This window comes from Mya arenaria, chromosome 13 (genome assembly GCF_026914265.1).
Source record: "Mya arenaria isolate MELC-2E11 chromosome 13, ASM2691426v1".
Taxonomy (NCBI): Eukaryota; Metazoa; Mollusca; class Bivalvia; order Myida; family Myidae; genus Mya; species Mya arenaria.
Window position 1 is genome coordinate 66,086,187 of NC_069134.1, and position 19,006 is coordinate 66,105,192.

A 19,006-nucleotide genomic window follows, 5' to 3' on the forward strand; every position below is an offset into this window, starting at 1 on the left:
TTTCAGTGAGAAGCGCATCAAGGTGGATACATACATTCCACCGTACGCGACGCTTGAGCTGGCAATCCTGTGTCTGGATCAGCGACGTATACCAGAAGTGAAAAAACATCTTGAGGCTGCTAAGTTAGTATCACATAATTATATGATGGCAGAGTGACTTTAAACAGGTAGAGCTTGCGTCAAATAACCATTAAATACAGTTTTAGCTAAGTTTGGTTTGTAACAAACATCATTTGCCTAGATCAAAGTTTCTTTATCATCAGCTAAATGTGACTTGTCTGCAGTAAATGCTGCCTATCAATCAATTGATAATATTAATATGGCTGAAACAATATTCATTTTTTACTACGATACTTGGTACGAATCACTACCATTATGGATTGTAGGACCAAGAGTTGTTGGTGCTTGAAGTTGACATTTGATTATACATAATAATGTTCTTCATTATCACCTCAAACTAATGCCTGCATGCTGTCCCAGTATGGTGTGAAAACTATGAGATGACTGAGTTCAGAACCAAAAAATTATTTCAAAATGGCGATAACTTCAGATAAACGGTATTTGGAATAATGGTTTAAATATATTGGAGTTTGTGGAGCAAAAAATTCCTTACAATTTTTGTGGATCACTGCTACTTGGTACACATTACCACCAAGATGGGAAATAGTCCCATTATTTTATATGATTAATTAATATATGATAATGATTCAAGTAATTTAACTATTTTTTATTATTCATGTATCGATATATTCATGTATGTACTTTGCTAAATTCAGGAAAAACTACAAGGGATACTTGCTAGAATCACGTCTTCATTTCCGCATCCACGCCACACGCCTCAGTCTAAGCCAGATGGTTGAAGAGGACCCAGTCTCAGAATCGCTAAGCAAGGATGAAAATGAGTGTCCCAGTCCACCAAGGGAAGTCACTCCAATGTCATCTCCAGTGAAAGAAGTTAGCCCCCTTGATGATGGTCCAATACCTGAGAGTACTGTTGTTAATGGTGCTACCGGCATAGCTTGATGTAAACTTATTAGTCATATTCATAGAATTTTATTAGTCGTTGTATTGTGATAAGTATAAACTGATCAACTTTCTTAGTATTTGATTGAGTTGATAAATATGAAGGTTCAAAGAAATAACAATAGACTAAGACTTGTTTCTAGTCTGAAATTGTATGTATAAATTTTTGATAAATATTATTAAGAACAGAGATAAGAAAAGCATGCTATGAAATGAGCTAGAAATATGGCCTCATCTTGACATTTTTTTTATTGCTCTTTTATGTTTTGAATTGAAAGTTAAAGATATTTCTCTATAGTAGGAATTGCTGTGTGGGGCGTTGTCCACACGACACTTTCATTTCCAATCGATAACTTGTGAATGACAATGGTTATGGCTTACAGGTGACATATCCTATTTGCATAATTCTAGTTATAATTTAAAGATGACATAGTAGATAATTTTTTACAATATCAATCTTCAGAGAGAACTGGTTCAAAAAGTTGAAAAAATATATATCAAATTATTTTATTAAAAAATGAGTTATTCAAATGGTAATATTAACTTCTCTTTTTTCATAATTTACAATTTGCTGAAAGAAGATCTCTATGCCATGAGAAGTGTACATGTCCCAGAAACTCGGATCAGGATTCTTGTATTTAAGTCATTTTATTTACATGAAGTTTTTAGGCTATTTTGTGTGATCATTTCCGATGCTCATTTTGACGTCCGCTCAATGGCAGATGTGCAATATTTAAGCATTTTTAAATTTCTTTTGTCTGAACATAGTCAGTTTAACTCAGTTATATATTTATATATATATATTCTGTTTATTTTTATAATATTTTATACTCTGTAGGTAAATTAATTCCACAGCTTGAATGTCATAGAATGATCCTTTGGACAAACAAAAAATGTTGCACTGTATCTATTTTGAATTTCAATAGGTTAAATAAAAAATTATAAAGCATTTAAAAATATGAGAGTGGAGTAGTGGTTAAGGTGTCTGCCTCTGTCCCAGGAGGTCTATGGTTCAAGCCCAGGAGTTCAAGCATTTGAGCCCCCCCCCCCACCCCCATCCAAGGTTCTCATGGTCACCATTTACTAGTTTCTACCAAGAAAGCAGAAAACCTCCTCAACTTTGATTCATATGAGCTAACATCTGTCCCACAATTAAGCTACATTCAAGTGCTTTCTGTGATAGGAAATATGTCAATCATTATCAGATGAAAATTGAGATAAACCTTTTAATTGATAAAGATCAATACACAGAAGTTGTGTACTGTACACGTTGTTTTTTTAGGGGGGGGGGGGTCACTCAAAGAAGGCTTAGACTAGGCCTTTAAGAATGTTGTGTATAAAGATTCATACTGATCCTGCGGAAAATATTCTAATTATTTCATTAATATAAAAAAAAATGTGACTGTTGAAAACCAAACTTGCCATTAAAAACATGCTGTAGCTTACCGTACTGGGTACCTGGCAGAATAACACTATGTGTACAAAAATATGTTCATTTTTTATATAGTATTCATTATTTCATCACATTTTTTTTCTTTTCTTTTTTTTATATTTTCAATTCATTATGAATTAGAATGTGACATTTTTGGAAAAAAACCCACATCATTATGTGCTCAATGTATTTAGTTTTTAATGTATTTTAATAAGATATCACAGTATTTTATATGCTGCATAATGGATGTGAATTGTTGGAAATCATGATGATTGTCATGTGGTCTAAATTATAATCAAGGGAAATAACCCAACTCAATTTGTCAATATAAATTGACATGATTTGCTTCCCTTGATAAAAATTGGCAATACTAAAATAAATAGGGCCTACCTAGCACAGTGCTATATAAGCTGTTATATTTAATAAAGTATGGGGTAATAATTCATTTCATATCTTACTTCAGATTATCCAGCTATTATACCAGTTGTTTGCTTAAAAGGCTAAGAATTCTTTATCACTGAAGTCTAATTCTTAATTGTGGCCATCTTTTCAACGAGTGTACAACAAAATATTGTTAAAGAATTTCAGTTAAATGTGAAGCGAGTGTTTCAAACTAAATTGAAAGATTTACTTGCAAAATCATATCAATAATACCTTAACTTAACAACCAAGTGTTTCGAGGGTGACTTAGCATGAGTAAATGCAACTTTCATCATGATTGTAAAACAAAAAAAGTCTAATATAGCTACTCAGCCATTTGATTGTGAGATACTCTTGTTGAGAAGGTGGCTGGCCCTAATTATGTTTTGTTAAATCAAAAACTAAACTACTTGGTTAATCAAAATTGAAACATGAATTGTTTTAGGATTAAAGATATCCCAGTGCTCCAGCCAGGATTTGAAAAGGGCAGGGTGCTAGGTCAGAAAGGGCACATTCATGCGCTTTGAATGAGCCTTAATGGGGCTCTTGCAAGGGCCAATGTTCAATTTATATTGAGCATGTGTTGTAGCTACTTTTAATAACAATAGTTTGTTATGAATACCTTAGCTGTTATTTTTACTTAAGTGTCAAAATTGTGTACATTTATCATTTTTATACTAATTTCTAAAAATTGACTTGACAGTACATGTATGTCCAATAAATATCAAATATAGTTCATTATCAGCAAAGAGGGCTCTGTCAAACAAAAAGGCTCAGCAGAGCATAGTGAAAATGCAGCAGGGTGACAAAAAAGGGTAGAAGGGAGCTCCCCTCTGCTATTTAGGCTTAGCCGGAGCACTGTATCCAAGGAACAGAAATGCGAAATTTCACTTCTGTTTTCAGTGGAAATTAAGAACAAAAAATACTAACTGCCATGATAACATTATCTGTGATGTATTTTCAGTCATTTATTATACTTTTTTGTGACCAGAGAGTAATACCCTTTCCAATTATACCAACATTACAAGGTGGCACCAGCCATCAACATTTTACATTTAATTTACAATTGTATTTCCAAATGGCCTAATAAAATGGAGGGCTAATATTTGAACATGGGATATCTTAATATGTAAATACAGATTGTAAATTGTCATTCCACATAAGATTGGGAAGAAATGTATTCCATATCTATGTTAATGATTGATAAATAAACTGATTTAGCAATAACATTTTTAATGTGTCATAATTATTTAGATCATTATTTCTGTATACTTTACACCATTTAAGTTTTTAAGGTTACTGGTATTGTAAGATTGCAAAATTTGAAACAATGACGTTTACAATATTTGAGTATTTTTCTCATGTCCTGATTAATACACAAACATCTTCACACTTAAATGCTGCATGAGCTGAATGGTCAGTTACAGTTTTAGCTTGTCAGTGTTTGCAGAAAATCATCATTTTGCCAAAGCCTTGGTATCGTTGTTGTCATCAGCGTTGTTGTGTTTCCAGAGACACATATCATATGGCAATGCCCATAACTCAGACTTTAATAACACCTTGGTATATTGCAAAACAACATACTGGCATTGTCATTCAGTCTGCAGTGCCATTGTCAATGGCTCAATTCAAAATTTGTCAAAATGATTCACAATTAGTGTCATTTCTCGTACACATAATGTCCATTTTTGTCAATTATTTTTCTGGCCTGTCTGTTATTTTGAAAGGAAGCCGAGGTATCGTGATTATGTAGCCTTGGTGTCGCCTATACAAGCATGCCCATAGAAAAAAATATGTTCCAAATTATTCAAATGAAACTTAAAACAAATGTTGCCAGTTGCAACACCATCGTGTATCTAGTCCCACAGCTTAAGCAGTTATTATTATTATTGAGAAGTGCCCCTTTATCATTGAAACCAAAAACAGACAAGCGCTGATATCCACCTGTGGTGCTCTTGTTTTGTTGATATGCTGTCTGAGTGACAGGGCTTCCATTATGGATTTGGAACTGGAAGTATGAACTTCCTGTTAATCAATTTTATTTTATTTCACTGAAATGTGCTTTTTAAGTCTCCTGAATTCAATACCTTTAACTTTTTTTCAACAAGTATGTTAAAAATCAAATGATATGCAACTTTAACTTGCCAAATTGACAGATTTATATTATAACAATTCATTTTACTTTAATACTGATTAAAATTGTGATCATAAAAGCAATATTGACGAAAGATTTTGATATTTTAAACTTCCATGAGCTTTCAACTTTGGAAGTTTACTTCAGGATTAATGAAGTTTTTGTACTTCCACAGAATCAATTATGGAAGTTTTAACCCATATGTAGGGAGTAATATGCTTCCAAACTTCCTTTAACGGAAGCCCTGCGCTGATTTGCTGATGTTGTTAATCAATATTGTTTAATTGTTTATTATGTTTCACAATGCTGTGATATTTCGTCTGCTTGTTATATCAATTTTGTAATATTATTTTTTTATCATATTTTAATTGTTTCCTTCCCATGGTATACATGAAATAAATAATTTGTTCATTTGATTGTTTTACCTATCCATATCCAACAGACACTATTTTTTAAGAAGGACAAAGTCTGTACCCTGGTACTAATATCTCTATGATCAGTGTTATTTTTTAAGTAAAATAAATAATAATAAATATTTAAGTGTCTTTGTCTGTGATAACACCATTATTAACAAAGTGAGAAAAAACACAAGCATTTTTGTGTTCCCTCCTTTCTTAGAATCCATCATTTAAGATGCTTAAATTTTGCATCATTTGAAAGCATATGAAACCTAGAAAGAATATATGCAAATAATACTCTGACCAAAATATTTCCAGGAGTTATTGCCCTTGAATATGAATATTTCACCAAAGTAACCTTGTCTGCTCTCCATATTTTATCAAAATTCTACCAAATTTGGTAAGAATGTTTTACATTTCAAGCATAATTAATGACCAGTCTGACCCTTCCTGAAATTACTTTTATACACTCAAAGTCAAGCGATTCTAATCCAATCTTCTTTAAGATGATTACCTTGACTTGAGATTATGTGGGCTAAGTTTGATAATCAGCCAGATCACACAATTTGTTTTGGAGCTGAATATGTGAAAAATGACCATATTCACATTGTCAATTTGAACATTTTTTTTTTTATCAAACTTCTTATATGTCAATGGGCCTAATTTCTCCACTATTTTAATTTCCCCACCTCTTTAAACTTTCAATTATTAATGAAATGGTTAGCATCTTAAATATACCTTGAAAGTATGAAATTAACAACTATACACTGAAGAATATCAAATACCCTTTGTAATTTATTATAATAATACCCAACAATTAACAACAACCGTCAGTAAAACATGAAATCACCTATAAATGTTATGATTTATCCCTCTTTGAAAAAATATATTTAAAAGCTTATTAATGTATATATTAGTATAATTTTAATAATAATATGTAATCTGTACTCCATCAGTGACTAGTTATTAAAATCCATACAGGAGCACATCTAGTGTGATATGACATGTACAATTTTAATCACAATGATAGATGTAGTAAGTGTTCTGTACGGTACCATATTGTCATATTAATAATTATGTGTAATATTGAAATACTGTTTTATTTCATCCTTTCCTTTGTCTGTAGAAAAAAAAGGTCAATTATATACTAGTAACTCTGTTTAAACAAAAGATTTTATCATATATAATATCACTGTTTCACCAATTATAGCCCAATTCACTATGAACGACCCAACAAATATCACATTGCTGAGATAATGATTGAACTCATTTCCAGTTTGATGTCATTTGACTTAAATTTGGCACAATTTTCTGATCCATTAACAATTCATTATTGATTTTCATATATACTAAGCATGAATGTGTGTATTAAAGATAGTAATATATTTCACATAGCCAACACCGAAAATATAAATATTTCACTAGTTAAATATAACTTTGTGCTCACTAGGTGAAATATATTGCTGTCTTACACTAAAACAAGCAATTACTCTCTATGTAATTTTTCCGCACACTTTATATGGTACAACAATCAAGTAGATTACCAGGACAGGTTTTAATGCATTTTTAACATTTTGTTACATAAGTCTAAGAAAATGACATTTAACTAATATATTTGGACATTAAGATTTTGGTTCGGTATTTTAACAACATTTTTTCTAAAAGTGCAATAATAATAAAAATAATAAAAACAAAAAAAAAACAATAAGGAAAGTAAGTTTTGTAATTTTACAACAATTCTACAAGATCAAAAAAGTGAGGGAAAAATGTTTTGGTCTGGTAATATTACAACATATTTTAAACAAATCAAAAAACAAGGAAAACAAGAATTTGGTCTGTTAATTTTACAAAACACAATTGTAAAAGAGCAAAAACTGAGGAAAATCATTTTTGGTCTGGAAATAGTACAACAAAATTCTTAAAGAACAAGAAATAACAAATATAAGAATTTAATTTGGTTAAGCTAGCAGCAATTTGCAAAAAAATAATTTTAGGTATAGTAAAGAATTCACAACTGCCTTTTAAAAGTAAAAGTAAATTCATAAAAACCCTTTTATGTACAGTATGGGAAGTAATATTTCCCTATTAAGGAATTTTCCTAATAATCATGAATATAAACAACATGTATAAGCAGGCAAAAACATTTCAACAAAACTCCTTATGTACCGAACCCCATAATTCTTCAATCCCCAGTGTCATACACACACATTTTCTTAAATATACGCTTGTCATTTTGTTTGAATGCAAACATGATACCTTGGAGATTCTAAAATAAATAACATCAATGAAAAGAGAATATCACACTACGGAGCCTGGCAGGCCTGGGCATGCTAGTCCAACAAACTATTTAATATGGAGAAACCACTGTGAAATACTGCTATCCCACTCAGACTTTCACACTACAGAGCCTGACAACATTGGGTATGCTAGTCCAACAAGCTATTTAATATGGAGAAACCACTGTGAAATACTGCTATCCCACTCAGACTTTCACACTACAGAGCCTGACAGACTAGGTATTGTATGTCTAGTTTCTAGTCCAACTAGCTGTTTTACACGCAGCAACCACTGTGCAATACTGGTATCCCAGGAGGCTCGATTTTTGCTGTAAATGTTCAGGTAAATTCCCAGGACCACAAGCAAACCAGACCATAGATACCTGCAGAATAAGGTGGGGACAAGGATTATTAAAAGTGTGCCTTAATCTATATGCCTGTAACTTTATCAGCTGTGAAACTACTGGTATATCACTGTTGTTTCACATACTGTTAAGTTTTGGTGATGCAATTACTTTACTGATATGTTAATATTAAGGATTTGGTGAAGAAACAATATACTTCCTGGTATGTGAAATGTTTGGTGAAGGAACAAATACTTACTGATATGTGAAAGGTTTGGTGAAGAAACAATGTGCATGTACTTACTGATATGTAAAAGGTTTGGTGAAGAAACAATGTACTTACTGATATGTAAAAGGTTTGGTGAAGAAACAATGTACTTACTGATATGTGAAATGTTTGGTGAAGAAACAATGTACTTATTGATATGTAAAAGGTTTGGTGAAGAAACAATGTACTTACTGATATGTGAAAGGTTTGGTGAAGAAACAATGTACATGTACTTACTGATATGTGAAAGGTTTGGTGAAGAAACAATGTACATGTACTTACTGATATGTGAAAGGTTTGGTGAAGAAACAATGTACTTACTGATATGTGAAATGTTTGGTGAAGAAACAATGTACATGTAATTACTGATATGTGAAAGGTTTGGTGAAGAAACAATGTACATGTACTTACTGATATGTGAAAGGTTTGGTGAAGAAACAATGTACATGTACTTACTGATATGTGAAATGTTTGGTGAAGAAACAATGTACTTACTGATATGTGAAATGTTTGGTGAAGAAACAATGTACATGTACTTACTGATATGTGAAAGGTTTGGTGAAGAAACAATTTACATGTACTTACTGATATGTGAAAGGTTTGGTGAAGAAACAATGTACATGTACTTACTGATATGTGAAATGTTTGGTGAAGAAACAATGTACTTACTGATATGTGAAATGTTTGGTGAAGAAACAATGTACTTACTGATATGTGAAAGGTTTGGTGAAGAAACAATGTACTTACTGATATGTGAAAGGTTTGGTGAAGAAAAGGAAAGACAGGATAACTGTAACTGCCTTTCTACAAGTTGTCACTGTAAAAGATAAGTTAAGTTAGAGTTTTAATGGACCGACACTGACCCATTAATGACCCAAGACATAAACAAAGTATGTTAAATAAAGGCCCATTCAATACAAATATAATTCATCATAGTATAACAATAACAAGTTTTCCTTTTTAATTAAGTACATTAAAAGCATTATTAATTCACATATTTGTGTAAGCAATAACGTAAAGATAAAATTTGGGCGTATGATGCATAAAAAATCACATACTTATTGTGTATGCAAAACCTAAAAGTTACAATTATGGTGCCTTTAAATTCACATTCTTATTGCGTATTCAATACCTTAATGATACAACTTGGGCTTATAAAGCATTAAAACTCAGAAACTTATTGTGTATGCAAAACCTTAAAAGTTACAATTTAGGCCTATGATGCATAAAAATTCACGTTCTTATTGTGTATCAAATTCTGAAAGATACAAATACAAACGGGCTCATGAAGCATATAAATTTGAATAATTATTTGTAAATTGGATAACCTTTATGATCCATCAAACAAATATACCTGTGACTGCTACAAGGGCGCCGAAGGACCTGACGAGGGTAAGCACAATATACAGGCCAACATAACCTGTCAGAGAAAACAACGCTCCGTAACCATATGTCTCCAGTGGGTACTGAAAATGTATCAAAATATCAATAGAACATACACATTAACAAGAGTACGGCAGAGTAGATGCCTACACCAATGCTGGTCATATTTCCACAGTAAATAAAAGGGCATTTTTTTCAAGAAATAAACAGCAAATTAAAGAAATTCCAGGAAACTTAAAAATGACAATACTTAAAATATATTTGTTGTGGAAAAATATTAAATATTAGCTATTGTTTGTAAACAGACACATTACCCAAAAATTACCCTTTCTAAAAAACAACAACACCTTTTAACATTAACAATTAAAAGTTTTAAGAACAGACAGGAAGTTCTAAAACACAAAGTACAAATTACTTACTTTTTGACAAACTTTAAATGCAGGTACAAGTTCACCAGACAATGTAACTCCAATCAAAATGTACACAAATCCTATTGCATAGGAGTAAAATACCTAAAAGGCAAAAGATTAAACCATAAAAATGGTGAATATGAACTATAACAGTTACTCATAATTCCTGTAAGTATTGGTAACTACAATTCAAGGGGTAAGTGCGAAAAGGTTCTAAGTGACATTAAATAAAGAAGAAGATTAAACCTTTTCGCTTTCACCAATCAAATTATTATTCCATTAAGAAGTAATTAACAACAGGATAAAAATCTTCTTTGCAAATGACAAATTGAGCTACACGTAAAACCTTCTTTTTTTACATTTATCAATCAGTCTATGTAAATATGTTCTAGGATAAATTACAATTGTTTCAAACAAGAGCTGTCACAGAGACAGCGCGCTCGACTATTTCGCCGCTTTTCAATGTAAGGATTGAAATGTTTTGGCGAAACATGCATAGATCACTGTTAGATTAGATTTCAATGCAATACATGGTGTGCTGAGATATTAACATAAATGTGGTTTCATGCAAAATTTTAACGAGAATTTCTAAGTCTAAAAATAAAGGGCCATTATTTGCAAAATACAGTTATCTAACTTAGTTATTCAATTAAGTTGGGTGGTTGAATACCATTGTATAAAGTCTCAATGCAATTATTTGCATTAAATGCAAACTAGAGTTATCTAACTTGGTTCATTTAGTAGGTTGGATGGTTGAGTAACATTGTATCAAGTATCATTGCAACACCTCAAATAGTTGCTGAGATATTATCCTATGTGTGCTAACATGCAAGACCTTAACCAGAATTTCTAAGTCTCATAATAAAGGGGCAAAAATTATATATTATAAAAGATAGAGTTATCTAACTTGATTAAATAAGGTTAAATAGATGGGAGCCTGTGTGTAAAGTTTCAATGCAATACATGATGTATTCGCTGAGGTATTGACTTAAAAATGGTTACATGCAAAACCTTAACCAGAATTTCTATGTCGAATAAAAAAGGGGTCATTATGTTAATTTAATGCAAACTTGAGTTATCTTACTTGGTTATTTAAGTACATTGGATGGTTGAGCACCATTGTATAAAGATCAATGTAATCCATCAAGTAATTGCTTAGATATTAACCTATGTGTGCTTACATGCAAAACCTTAACCAGAATTTCTAAGTCAAATAATAAAGGCCCATAATTCGCATTATATTCAAAAAAGTGTTATCTGGGAATACATATCTAATTTTTCAATACAATACATGATATATTTGCCGAGATATTGACTTAAATGTGGTTACATGCAAAACATTAACCAGAATTTCTAAGTCGAATAATAATGGGCAATTATTTTGCATTAAATGCAAACGAGAGTTATCTAACTTGGTTAATTAAGTAGGTTGGATGGTTGACTACCATTGTATAAAGTCTCAATGCAATACCTCAAGTAGTTGCTGAAATATAAACCTATGTGTGCTTACACGCAAAACCTTAGCCAGAATTTCTAAGTCGAATAATAAAGGGCAATTATTTGCATTAAATGCAAACTAGAGTTATCTAACTTGGTTCATTTAGTAGGTTGGATGGTTGAGTAACATTGTATCAAGTATCATTGCAATACCTCAAGTAGTTGCTGAGATATTAACCTATGTGTGCTTACATGCAAAACCTTAAACAGAATTTCTAAGTCGAATAATAAAGGCCTATTATTTATTATATTCAAATAATTGTTATTTAACTTCATTAATTTAGTATGTAAGATAGTTGGGAATACATATCCAAAGTTTCAATGCAATAACTGATGTATTTACTGAGATAATGACTTAAAGATGCTTACATGCAAAACCTTAACGAAGGTGTGACGCCAACACCGACGCCGCCGCCGACGCCAGGGCGAGTAGAACAGCTCTCCTTATTCTTCGAATAGTCAAGCTAAAAATCATACTCAATAAGCTTAACAAAATCTGGATCTATATTATCTAGGCCTCAATGATTCAATTCAGTGTATTAGCCAACTAAATCCATTTATATAGTCGAATGGAAACACTCAGAATTTATTTATCTATTAAATATGACACCTAAATCAAACTTCCAAATTTATACAAGCTCTTTCCACCCCTCATTAACCCATAACTCTACTTATATTCACCATTTCTGAATTGCCGGCTGTGTACTGTTTCAGCACCTTCTCCTGAAAGTTGCCTATTGCACCATCAGCACACAGCGCCAGTGAGATTAAAACCACTCCTGCAAACAAACAACACATATAAATATAGCATTGAAATTGGAATTGTAGCTTTCTATGCTCTGCTTTGCCTGAAATCATTTGAAATAATCTGAGTTTTTCAAGCAAAGCATGACATAGGGATTACTCTGTTTGGAGGTGGCATCATCATTGGAGATGTTGTTCACAGCACAGTTTCACTCCGGATCATTAATTTCTGAATGACTTGATCTCACGTATTTAAACTTGGTATGCATATTGGTCATGGTTAATAGATCACCCCTTTTGATTTTAAGGTCAGCTGGCTTAGAGTAAGTCATGCTGAAATTTCATGACTAGGTTAAACCATGATTTTATAGAATAATGATTTTTATTACATGATCTATAAATAAACTGTCTGTGATAGTACGAAAAGCAATTCTCATACAAATTACAACGCAATACCGGGTATTGACCTGTCTTTTTATAGACCAGAAACAGTTTATCATATGAAGTCAAAATACAGATGGAAAAAATCACTTCAAAAACACAATATTGACCTGTCTGTAACAGACTGGAAACATTTAAGCATATGACTTCATGTGGTATCATGTAATGATACAGTTATTTACTGTAAAATATGCTGTTCATATTGACTGCAAAATCATTATTTACCTCGGCTATCGCCTCAGTCAATAATTATTTTTTGGTCAATATTCCAGCATATTTCATTTAACAAGAAAGTAATTATAAAGTAAACAACCATTTGTGACACAATATTATGAATGTTTTATGTAAATTACACAACCATCAGTGAAGCCAAGAGTAAAACCTGATCATCGTGGACAGCTTTTCTATTGCAGAGTCAAAGTAAACAAATACCATGACATCAATTGCAAAGAAATATAAAGTTACTGCATTATAAATATAGAAATGGTGAAAAATTGGAGTGAAAAAGGGTTCCTTGTGTTAAGGCCTTGAATCAATGAATTATGCCTTTTGCTTCCAACCTACCATATGTATTGAAGTTAGGAGAGACAGAACTATCTGCCAGGGCAAACAGGATCAGCCCAACCACCATTAACATCATTGCCGTCACATCTATCACAGAATAGCGCTTTCCTGAAATAGCACACAATATAAGTGAGAGCAGATGTCAACATTCCTGCGTTCTCTCTCTCATTTAAATAAGGGGTATAACTCAACAATTAGCAAAGCTAAAATGATGCACACTTAAAAAGAAAATAAAACATGACTTTAAGAAAATAATACAAAGCTATTGAAAAGTAGATCATGACAATTGGAAAAAAAAACCTAGTCCATACTTAATTTGAATATGATAACATTTCACCTACCCTGTATAAGTATGCCACCAATCATGACAGGTATAAGCTTACAGCACTTGAAGATCACCTGAGTCGGGTAGTTGAGATAGCCCACAGAGGTGTTGGACAGGCCCATAGTTGCCACGGACAGGAACGCCAGCATTCCATACATTTTGATAGGAATCCTGGGGAAAGAGACATCTAGTCAATGCTATTGTGTTTCATATCCAGTAGAACCAAGAGTTTTCATAAGTTTTTTTTATTGTTATGTACTTTTCATTTAACTAAGCAGGAAGCTTTTTGGATCTTGTAATCGACACATACAACTTTTATATACATGTAAGTTAAGGGCTTTATCCATGCAAAAAGTACTTATTTCCTTAAAAAGGCCCATTAGCAGAACATAACTATATCTACCAAAGTTGTATGATGTACATGTTTATGCCAAACAAAGTTCTTACAGACAATAATTTACTAAATAAAGGGTCATCACTCTGGATAGGCAGAGTGATTTGTGACACAACATACCCATAAAGTTTCATGTACATGTTTGTAGGCGAAATGCTTTTGGTGCTACATGCCACACAAGATCATGATTCCAGAGTATTCTTAGACCATTTTGTACTAAGTCAAGTACGATAACTTTTGTTAGTCCAGGTGAAATGAGACTGAAATGGCACACAACAGCCAGTGCTGACAAACATTAATATGATGTTTCATGTATATAGGTGATATAATTTTGGAGCTATATATATATATGACACAACGAGACTATAAAAGCAGCTATTTTATATAAAACGGGGACTGACATTTTGTCCTTTGACAACTATGATTAATTTTATAACCAGGGCCTTTTAATAGGCATTTTTGGAACAAGGAATTGCACCTCTTTTTAGGGTGCTAAAATGCTTGAAATGGGAAAAGCAATTCCGGGAATAACTTGTCAAAATTGTAAATTTATGATTTTACATTTGCCATTTGGAATGAGTCAGTATATCTGACCCATTGCCATGCCTTGAAAAAGGCTTGTTACATATAACATAAGCTATGATTAACTGAAGGAACTTAAAATATCTCCTACTTCCTGGTTCTGTCTCCAGTTAGACACATCTCTAGCAGACCAAATCCGATGTAGCAACCAAACTGAACTAGTGTCAGATACATTCCATAAGGTCGGAACTCCTGGAGCCGGAAAATCAGCTCCTGGTGGGCAGAAAAATAATCTTTGAGGATCAAGTGAGATAAAAAAAATAAAACAGACAGAATATATGCAGGTTTATGATATACATTGTAATTCTTAAATAATTATTATTGATCTATATAGACAAGGTAAAACTTAAAACTGTCAAAGTAGTCTAGAAGAATCTTTAATTAAACAATAACCACAAACATTATTGAGCTGCTTTCTAACATTGATAAATAATCGTTCATTTTTAGGTGCCAGCTTCTCATCCAAGAGGCTGTGGGTTTAATCTACAATTTTTTTTTTCTCAAATGTCACAAGTTCTGGTTTCTATATAGGAAACGGGCTCAAAACTGACTTCACAATCAAGCTAAGATAAATTAGTATAAACTAACCATTCTAGAACTAACCTGTAAATATCCATAGATGAGGTAAAAGAAGAAGACAGCTGTGCAGAGGATAGTGAACTGCAGTGATGTGCTAAAAGAAGTTAAATCTACGCAGAAAATCTTCATTTCTTTTTTCTTCTCCACTGGACCTGTCTGTTCCCCAATCTCAATATAAATGTTGTCATCTTTTCTGCTGTTCATTCCAAAAATGTTCCTTAGATGTCTTTCAGCATCCGATCCTTTTTTATAAGATGCCATTTAACAATGGACTTGTAATGCCTTGTTGTCCTACAGAGATAAAAAAAGAAAATAATTGGGTGTAACAGTTTAAAGTACAAAAAGAAATAGCCCTTTTAAAATATCAATGATCATATTTAATTGCACAACAAAACAGCATAGAGTGGGGTGGTTTCTAAACAATTACAAGTAGGACAACACATTTTTCTTTATTCTGAAGGTCATAACTAGGGATGCAAACAAATGGCAAAATTGAAATTCTAATATTCAGTAATCCCTATTTGATCGAATATTTGATTACCAAAATTAATCTTTTTGAAGTTGTAGTAAACTATTATTTTTCGCAATGTGGTGGTGTTAGTAGCTTATACTCCGGGTTCCTGCATTAGCAGATTGAAGGGTCCCAGAGTGACAGTTCAACCTGTGACCACAAACCTATCCTGGGAGGTTAACCAGTACTAGGTGCCTTCACCTCTGCAAGGAACTGACAGCTTCTGTATATGCCAGGGGCAGAGGTACAGTGCGAATAGTTGTAGAAAGGATTTCATAACCAATCACAACATAAGTGACCTGCTCCACCTGGGAATCGAACCCGGGTTGTCCGATTCACAGTCCAACACTCTACGGGCTTGGCTGGACCCGCTATTTCCCAGACCTGGGGAGGTTTTGGTTACAATTTATTGACAGGTGCGTAACCTTGTATTAAAGTTATTACCCTTGCATTTTTTCACAGATGCATGTGTTTTGGGTCGGCTAGAAGCAACATTAAGAATACACAAACACTTCAATACAAGCAATGTTAAAAATAGTAACATAACATTATATTGGGCATTTTATTTTCATATTTGGGAAAAACATATGTTTAAGCATTGGAACTAGCTTTCGGTCGAATTTCGTATGGTAAACAACAACGAACGTTATTGTATCCGAAACAGATATGTCCGGAAAAAATACAGCTTATCAATAACGTGAATAGTTGCATCTAAATTGAAAATCATGGACATTGAATTGTACTTGCATACAGCAGGTATTCCATTTCAGCACAACATTTCAACACATGCTTACCTTTCTTTCGATAGACAGTTTCAAACTAAGATTAATTAAAATGTTTTGACGACGACCGTGGCATCTCTACAGCGCTCAATACCTTTTTGTATTTCTTCAATAATCATAGAGCACACAACAGTTCTTTGAGCACCGCAGAAAGTTACCTTTATTATACAAGAAGAGAACCTTAATATAACAAGTGATATTTCCTGTTTGTACATGGAACCCAACAGTGCAATTTCTAATTTTATTAAACGTTCACTATTTTAAAGCTTTTTATAACATTTAGTTTTACTTTGCTGTACAAAAGTAATGGACTATTTGTCCAGAGAAAAACAACAACCACAAAACATAAGCTATTATCTTGTCAATATTTCATTATGATATACATGTAGAAAGCAAACATCAAAGGCAGTAGCATTTACAGCTAGTATTAAAATATTTAACAATACATGTAACTGATTTATTTTAATAGTGGCATCTTTTATTTATTTCAGGAAAGTGTGGTCTTTTGAAGAGAGTTCTTGAAGTTGTTCAGCATGTTGTTTTGATGGATTCTTGGAAGGATGTACCTCTATGATGTTAGCTTCAGTTCTGGAGTATAACACCAGTGGTTGCATATTTAATATCAGATTTATTTTAAATACATTGTTGTTTTGCAAACATTACTTAAACTTTGATATTTCTTTGGTGTTTATGTATGATATTGTAGGTGAATATCTCTTTATTGCAATGGCAAATATATTTTAAAATATATAGCATTAGCAGAAGTTATTTTTCACTGTTAAAGCTGCACTATCACAGATTGATCACTTTGACAACTTACACAGGATTCGATTGCATTTATCATATTTTGGCTCGGAGAAGTTTGCTTTGTGATTTATATATAGGTCTTAATTTAAAGAATGCCAAAATAAGCGGATTCCGAGACAAAAAGTGTCAAACTAGAATTCTGTGAGAGTGCAACTTTAAGAATACTGTTAATCGAGTGTGCATGTGATCCGGACTCTGAACATTGGATGAACTATCATTAAATATTGTAGATTTACGTAAATGGCCCAAAATATAAGAATAACAATGAAAATATGTACATGTTTGACTTGTTCTTTATTCATAATAAGTCTAAGTCTTTACAGCACATGTTTGGCAGAATCAAGTTCTAATGAACATAATAATTGATTTAAATGTACAGTGAAATAAATTGTTTTATACAGAAAATAATACCTTAACGATTCAGACCGATCTGTTCTCGTATTTTTTTGGTGGCTCATATATTTATCTGAGTTTTGGAGGAGGCCTAACTGGTGTGAGCTGGTCAAATACAGTAGCTGCTTGAGGGTCAGGGTTTTCTTGATTGGATTTCCCGTCGACAAAGTGCTGATATGAAAATAAGAAATCTATGAAATGTGTCGGAATGACAGCTACAAAAGCCATTGTTTACATAGGATCCATACGAGTAGATGAGATTCGGAAGCATGCGATGGTTTGGACAAAAATTTAGTTGTACGATATTTCCTGATTTACTTTCAAAGCAAAGCAGTTTATTAAAACTACATAACGGTATCAACAAAAATACCTCTATCTTGAATGAAATCAATCGTGTCCATGTTGAACCTGATATTAAATGGCCATTAATGCCGATTTGACAACACAAGCCAAAGCATAAATGTACGATGTTTATAGTTTAAAAATAGTAACACTTATTTAGGTCATGCACGGACAATTTCAGTATTAAATAAATTTTGAGCGGATTGAAATAAGTAGTTTTGTTCAAAAAAATACTTTTGTACAGACGTATAGATGTTTCGCCTTTGAACGATCTTTCAAAATTTCCAAGTTCAGCTGTTGATGAGGTCTTCCACAGAGTCTGATACAGCACTTGCATTTTTCTAAATAACTCGCTGGTTTCGAATACGGAACGAATTGGAAGCCATCTTTAGTCGGCCTGGCTACCTTGTATCCGAATTACAAGTGCCATGACAACACCTTTTTACCATAATACTTAAAAAGCCGAGGAGTTGCCAGCGCATGTATATGACGGACTCTGGTCAGTTTGACGGACAAAATGGCGGATAGCAACACGGCTTATCAGCCCTGCATTCTGATTGGCTGATAGGACCTGTCAATCAAATCCTGTCGTAAGGTCAATTATGTCTTAAAGCGACAGTGTCTCTAATTGACGTTGCGTACCGCGCGGCGTTTTTGTCGATCTAATACTGTACCCTGTTGTGTATAAGTACCCTTCAATAGATAAATAAGCTTATACATGTGTATCATGTTTGGGAGTCTCTTCAGTCAAGTTTTAAGAGGAATCACTGCACAGCTCGATAACTGCATTACCCTTTTAAACACGTGACAAACGAGTAAAGGTACACGCATCAATTATGAAAAATCTGTGCGTGACCTATAAACCCCTTTCCGTATAGGTACGTCAAACATTTCTTAAACTTTTTACTACCGAAACAGCTTCTTTCTAACTTTCCAAGTTGTAATATCATGCAGAAG

General features: G+C 32.8%; 2 protein-coding genes and 1 long non-coding RNA gene across 3 annotated transcripts in view; 1 reads left to right on the plus strand and 2 right to left on the minus strand.

Moving 5' to 3' along the window:
- LOC128214146 (tetratricopeptide repeat protein 39B-like) overlaps window positions 1-5,420 on the plus strand; it is a 31,593-nt gene extending 26,173 nt beyond the window's left edge. The window contains exons 17-18 of the mRNA XM_052920435.1: window positions 7-123; window positions 777-5,420. Of these exons, the coding sequence (XP_052776395.1) occupies window positions 7-123; window positions 777-1,023 (364 nt within the window). The 3' untranslated portion in view covers window positions 1,024-5,420. The remainder of the gene's footprint in view (window positions 1-6; window positions 124-776) is intronic.
- Window positions 5,421-6,488: 1,068 nt separating this feature from the next.
- Window positions 6,489-16,703, minus strand: LOC128212998 (adenosine 3'-phospho 5'-phosphosulfate transporter 2-like). Its single transcript, XM_052918454.1, has 10 exons — window positions 16,520-16,703; window positions 15,239-15,505; window positions 14,727-14,848; window positions 13,676-13,830; window positions 13,335-13,442; window positions 12,267-12,364; window positions 10,098-10,190; window positions 9,650-9,761; window positions 9,043-9,112; window positions 6,489-8,066 (listed from the first exon to the last, which is right to left on the minus strand). The coding sequence occupies exons 2-10, from the start codon at window positions 15,473-15,475 to the stop codon at window positions 7,898-7,900; spliced, it is 1,164 nt and encodes a 387-aa protein (XP_052774414.1). The 5' UTR covers window positions 15,476-15,505; window positions 16,520-16,703; the 3' UTR covers window positions 6,489-7,897.
- Window positions 16,704-16,885: 182 nt separating this feature from the next.
- On the minus strand, window positions 16,886-18,500 carry LOC128212792 (uncharacterized). The gene is made up of 3 exons (XR_008257616.1): window positions 18,284-18,500; window positions 17,726-17,878; window positions 16,886-17,095 (listed from the first exon to the last, which is right to left on the minus strand). It is a non-coding gene; the product is annotated as an uncharacterized LOC128212792 (long non-coding RNA).
- Window positions 18,501-19,006: the final 506 nt, after the last annotated feature.

Excerpts from the sequence above, each read along its gene's own strand:
- LOC128212998 (XM_052918454.1), bottom strand. The coding sequence starts at position 15,475 with ATGGCATCTTATAAAAAAGGATCGGATGCTGAAAGACATCTAAGGAAC. Across the intron at positions 9,762-10,097 it reads CATTTAAAGTTTGTCAAAAA|TACCCACTGGAGACATATGG; the intron begins GTAAGTAATTTG and ends ATACATTTTCAG. Across the intron at positions 9,113-9,649 it reads CGCCCTTGTAGCAGTCACAG|TGACAACTTGTAGAAAGGCA; the intron begins GTATATTTGTTT and ends TATCTTTTACAG.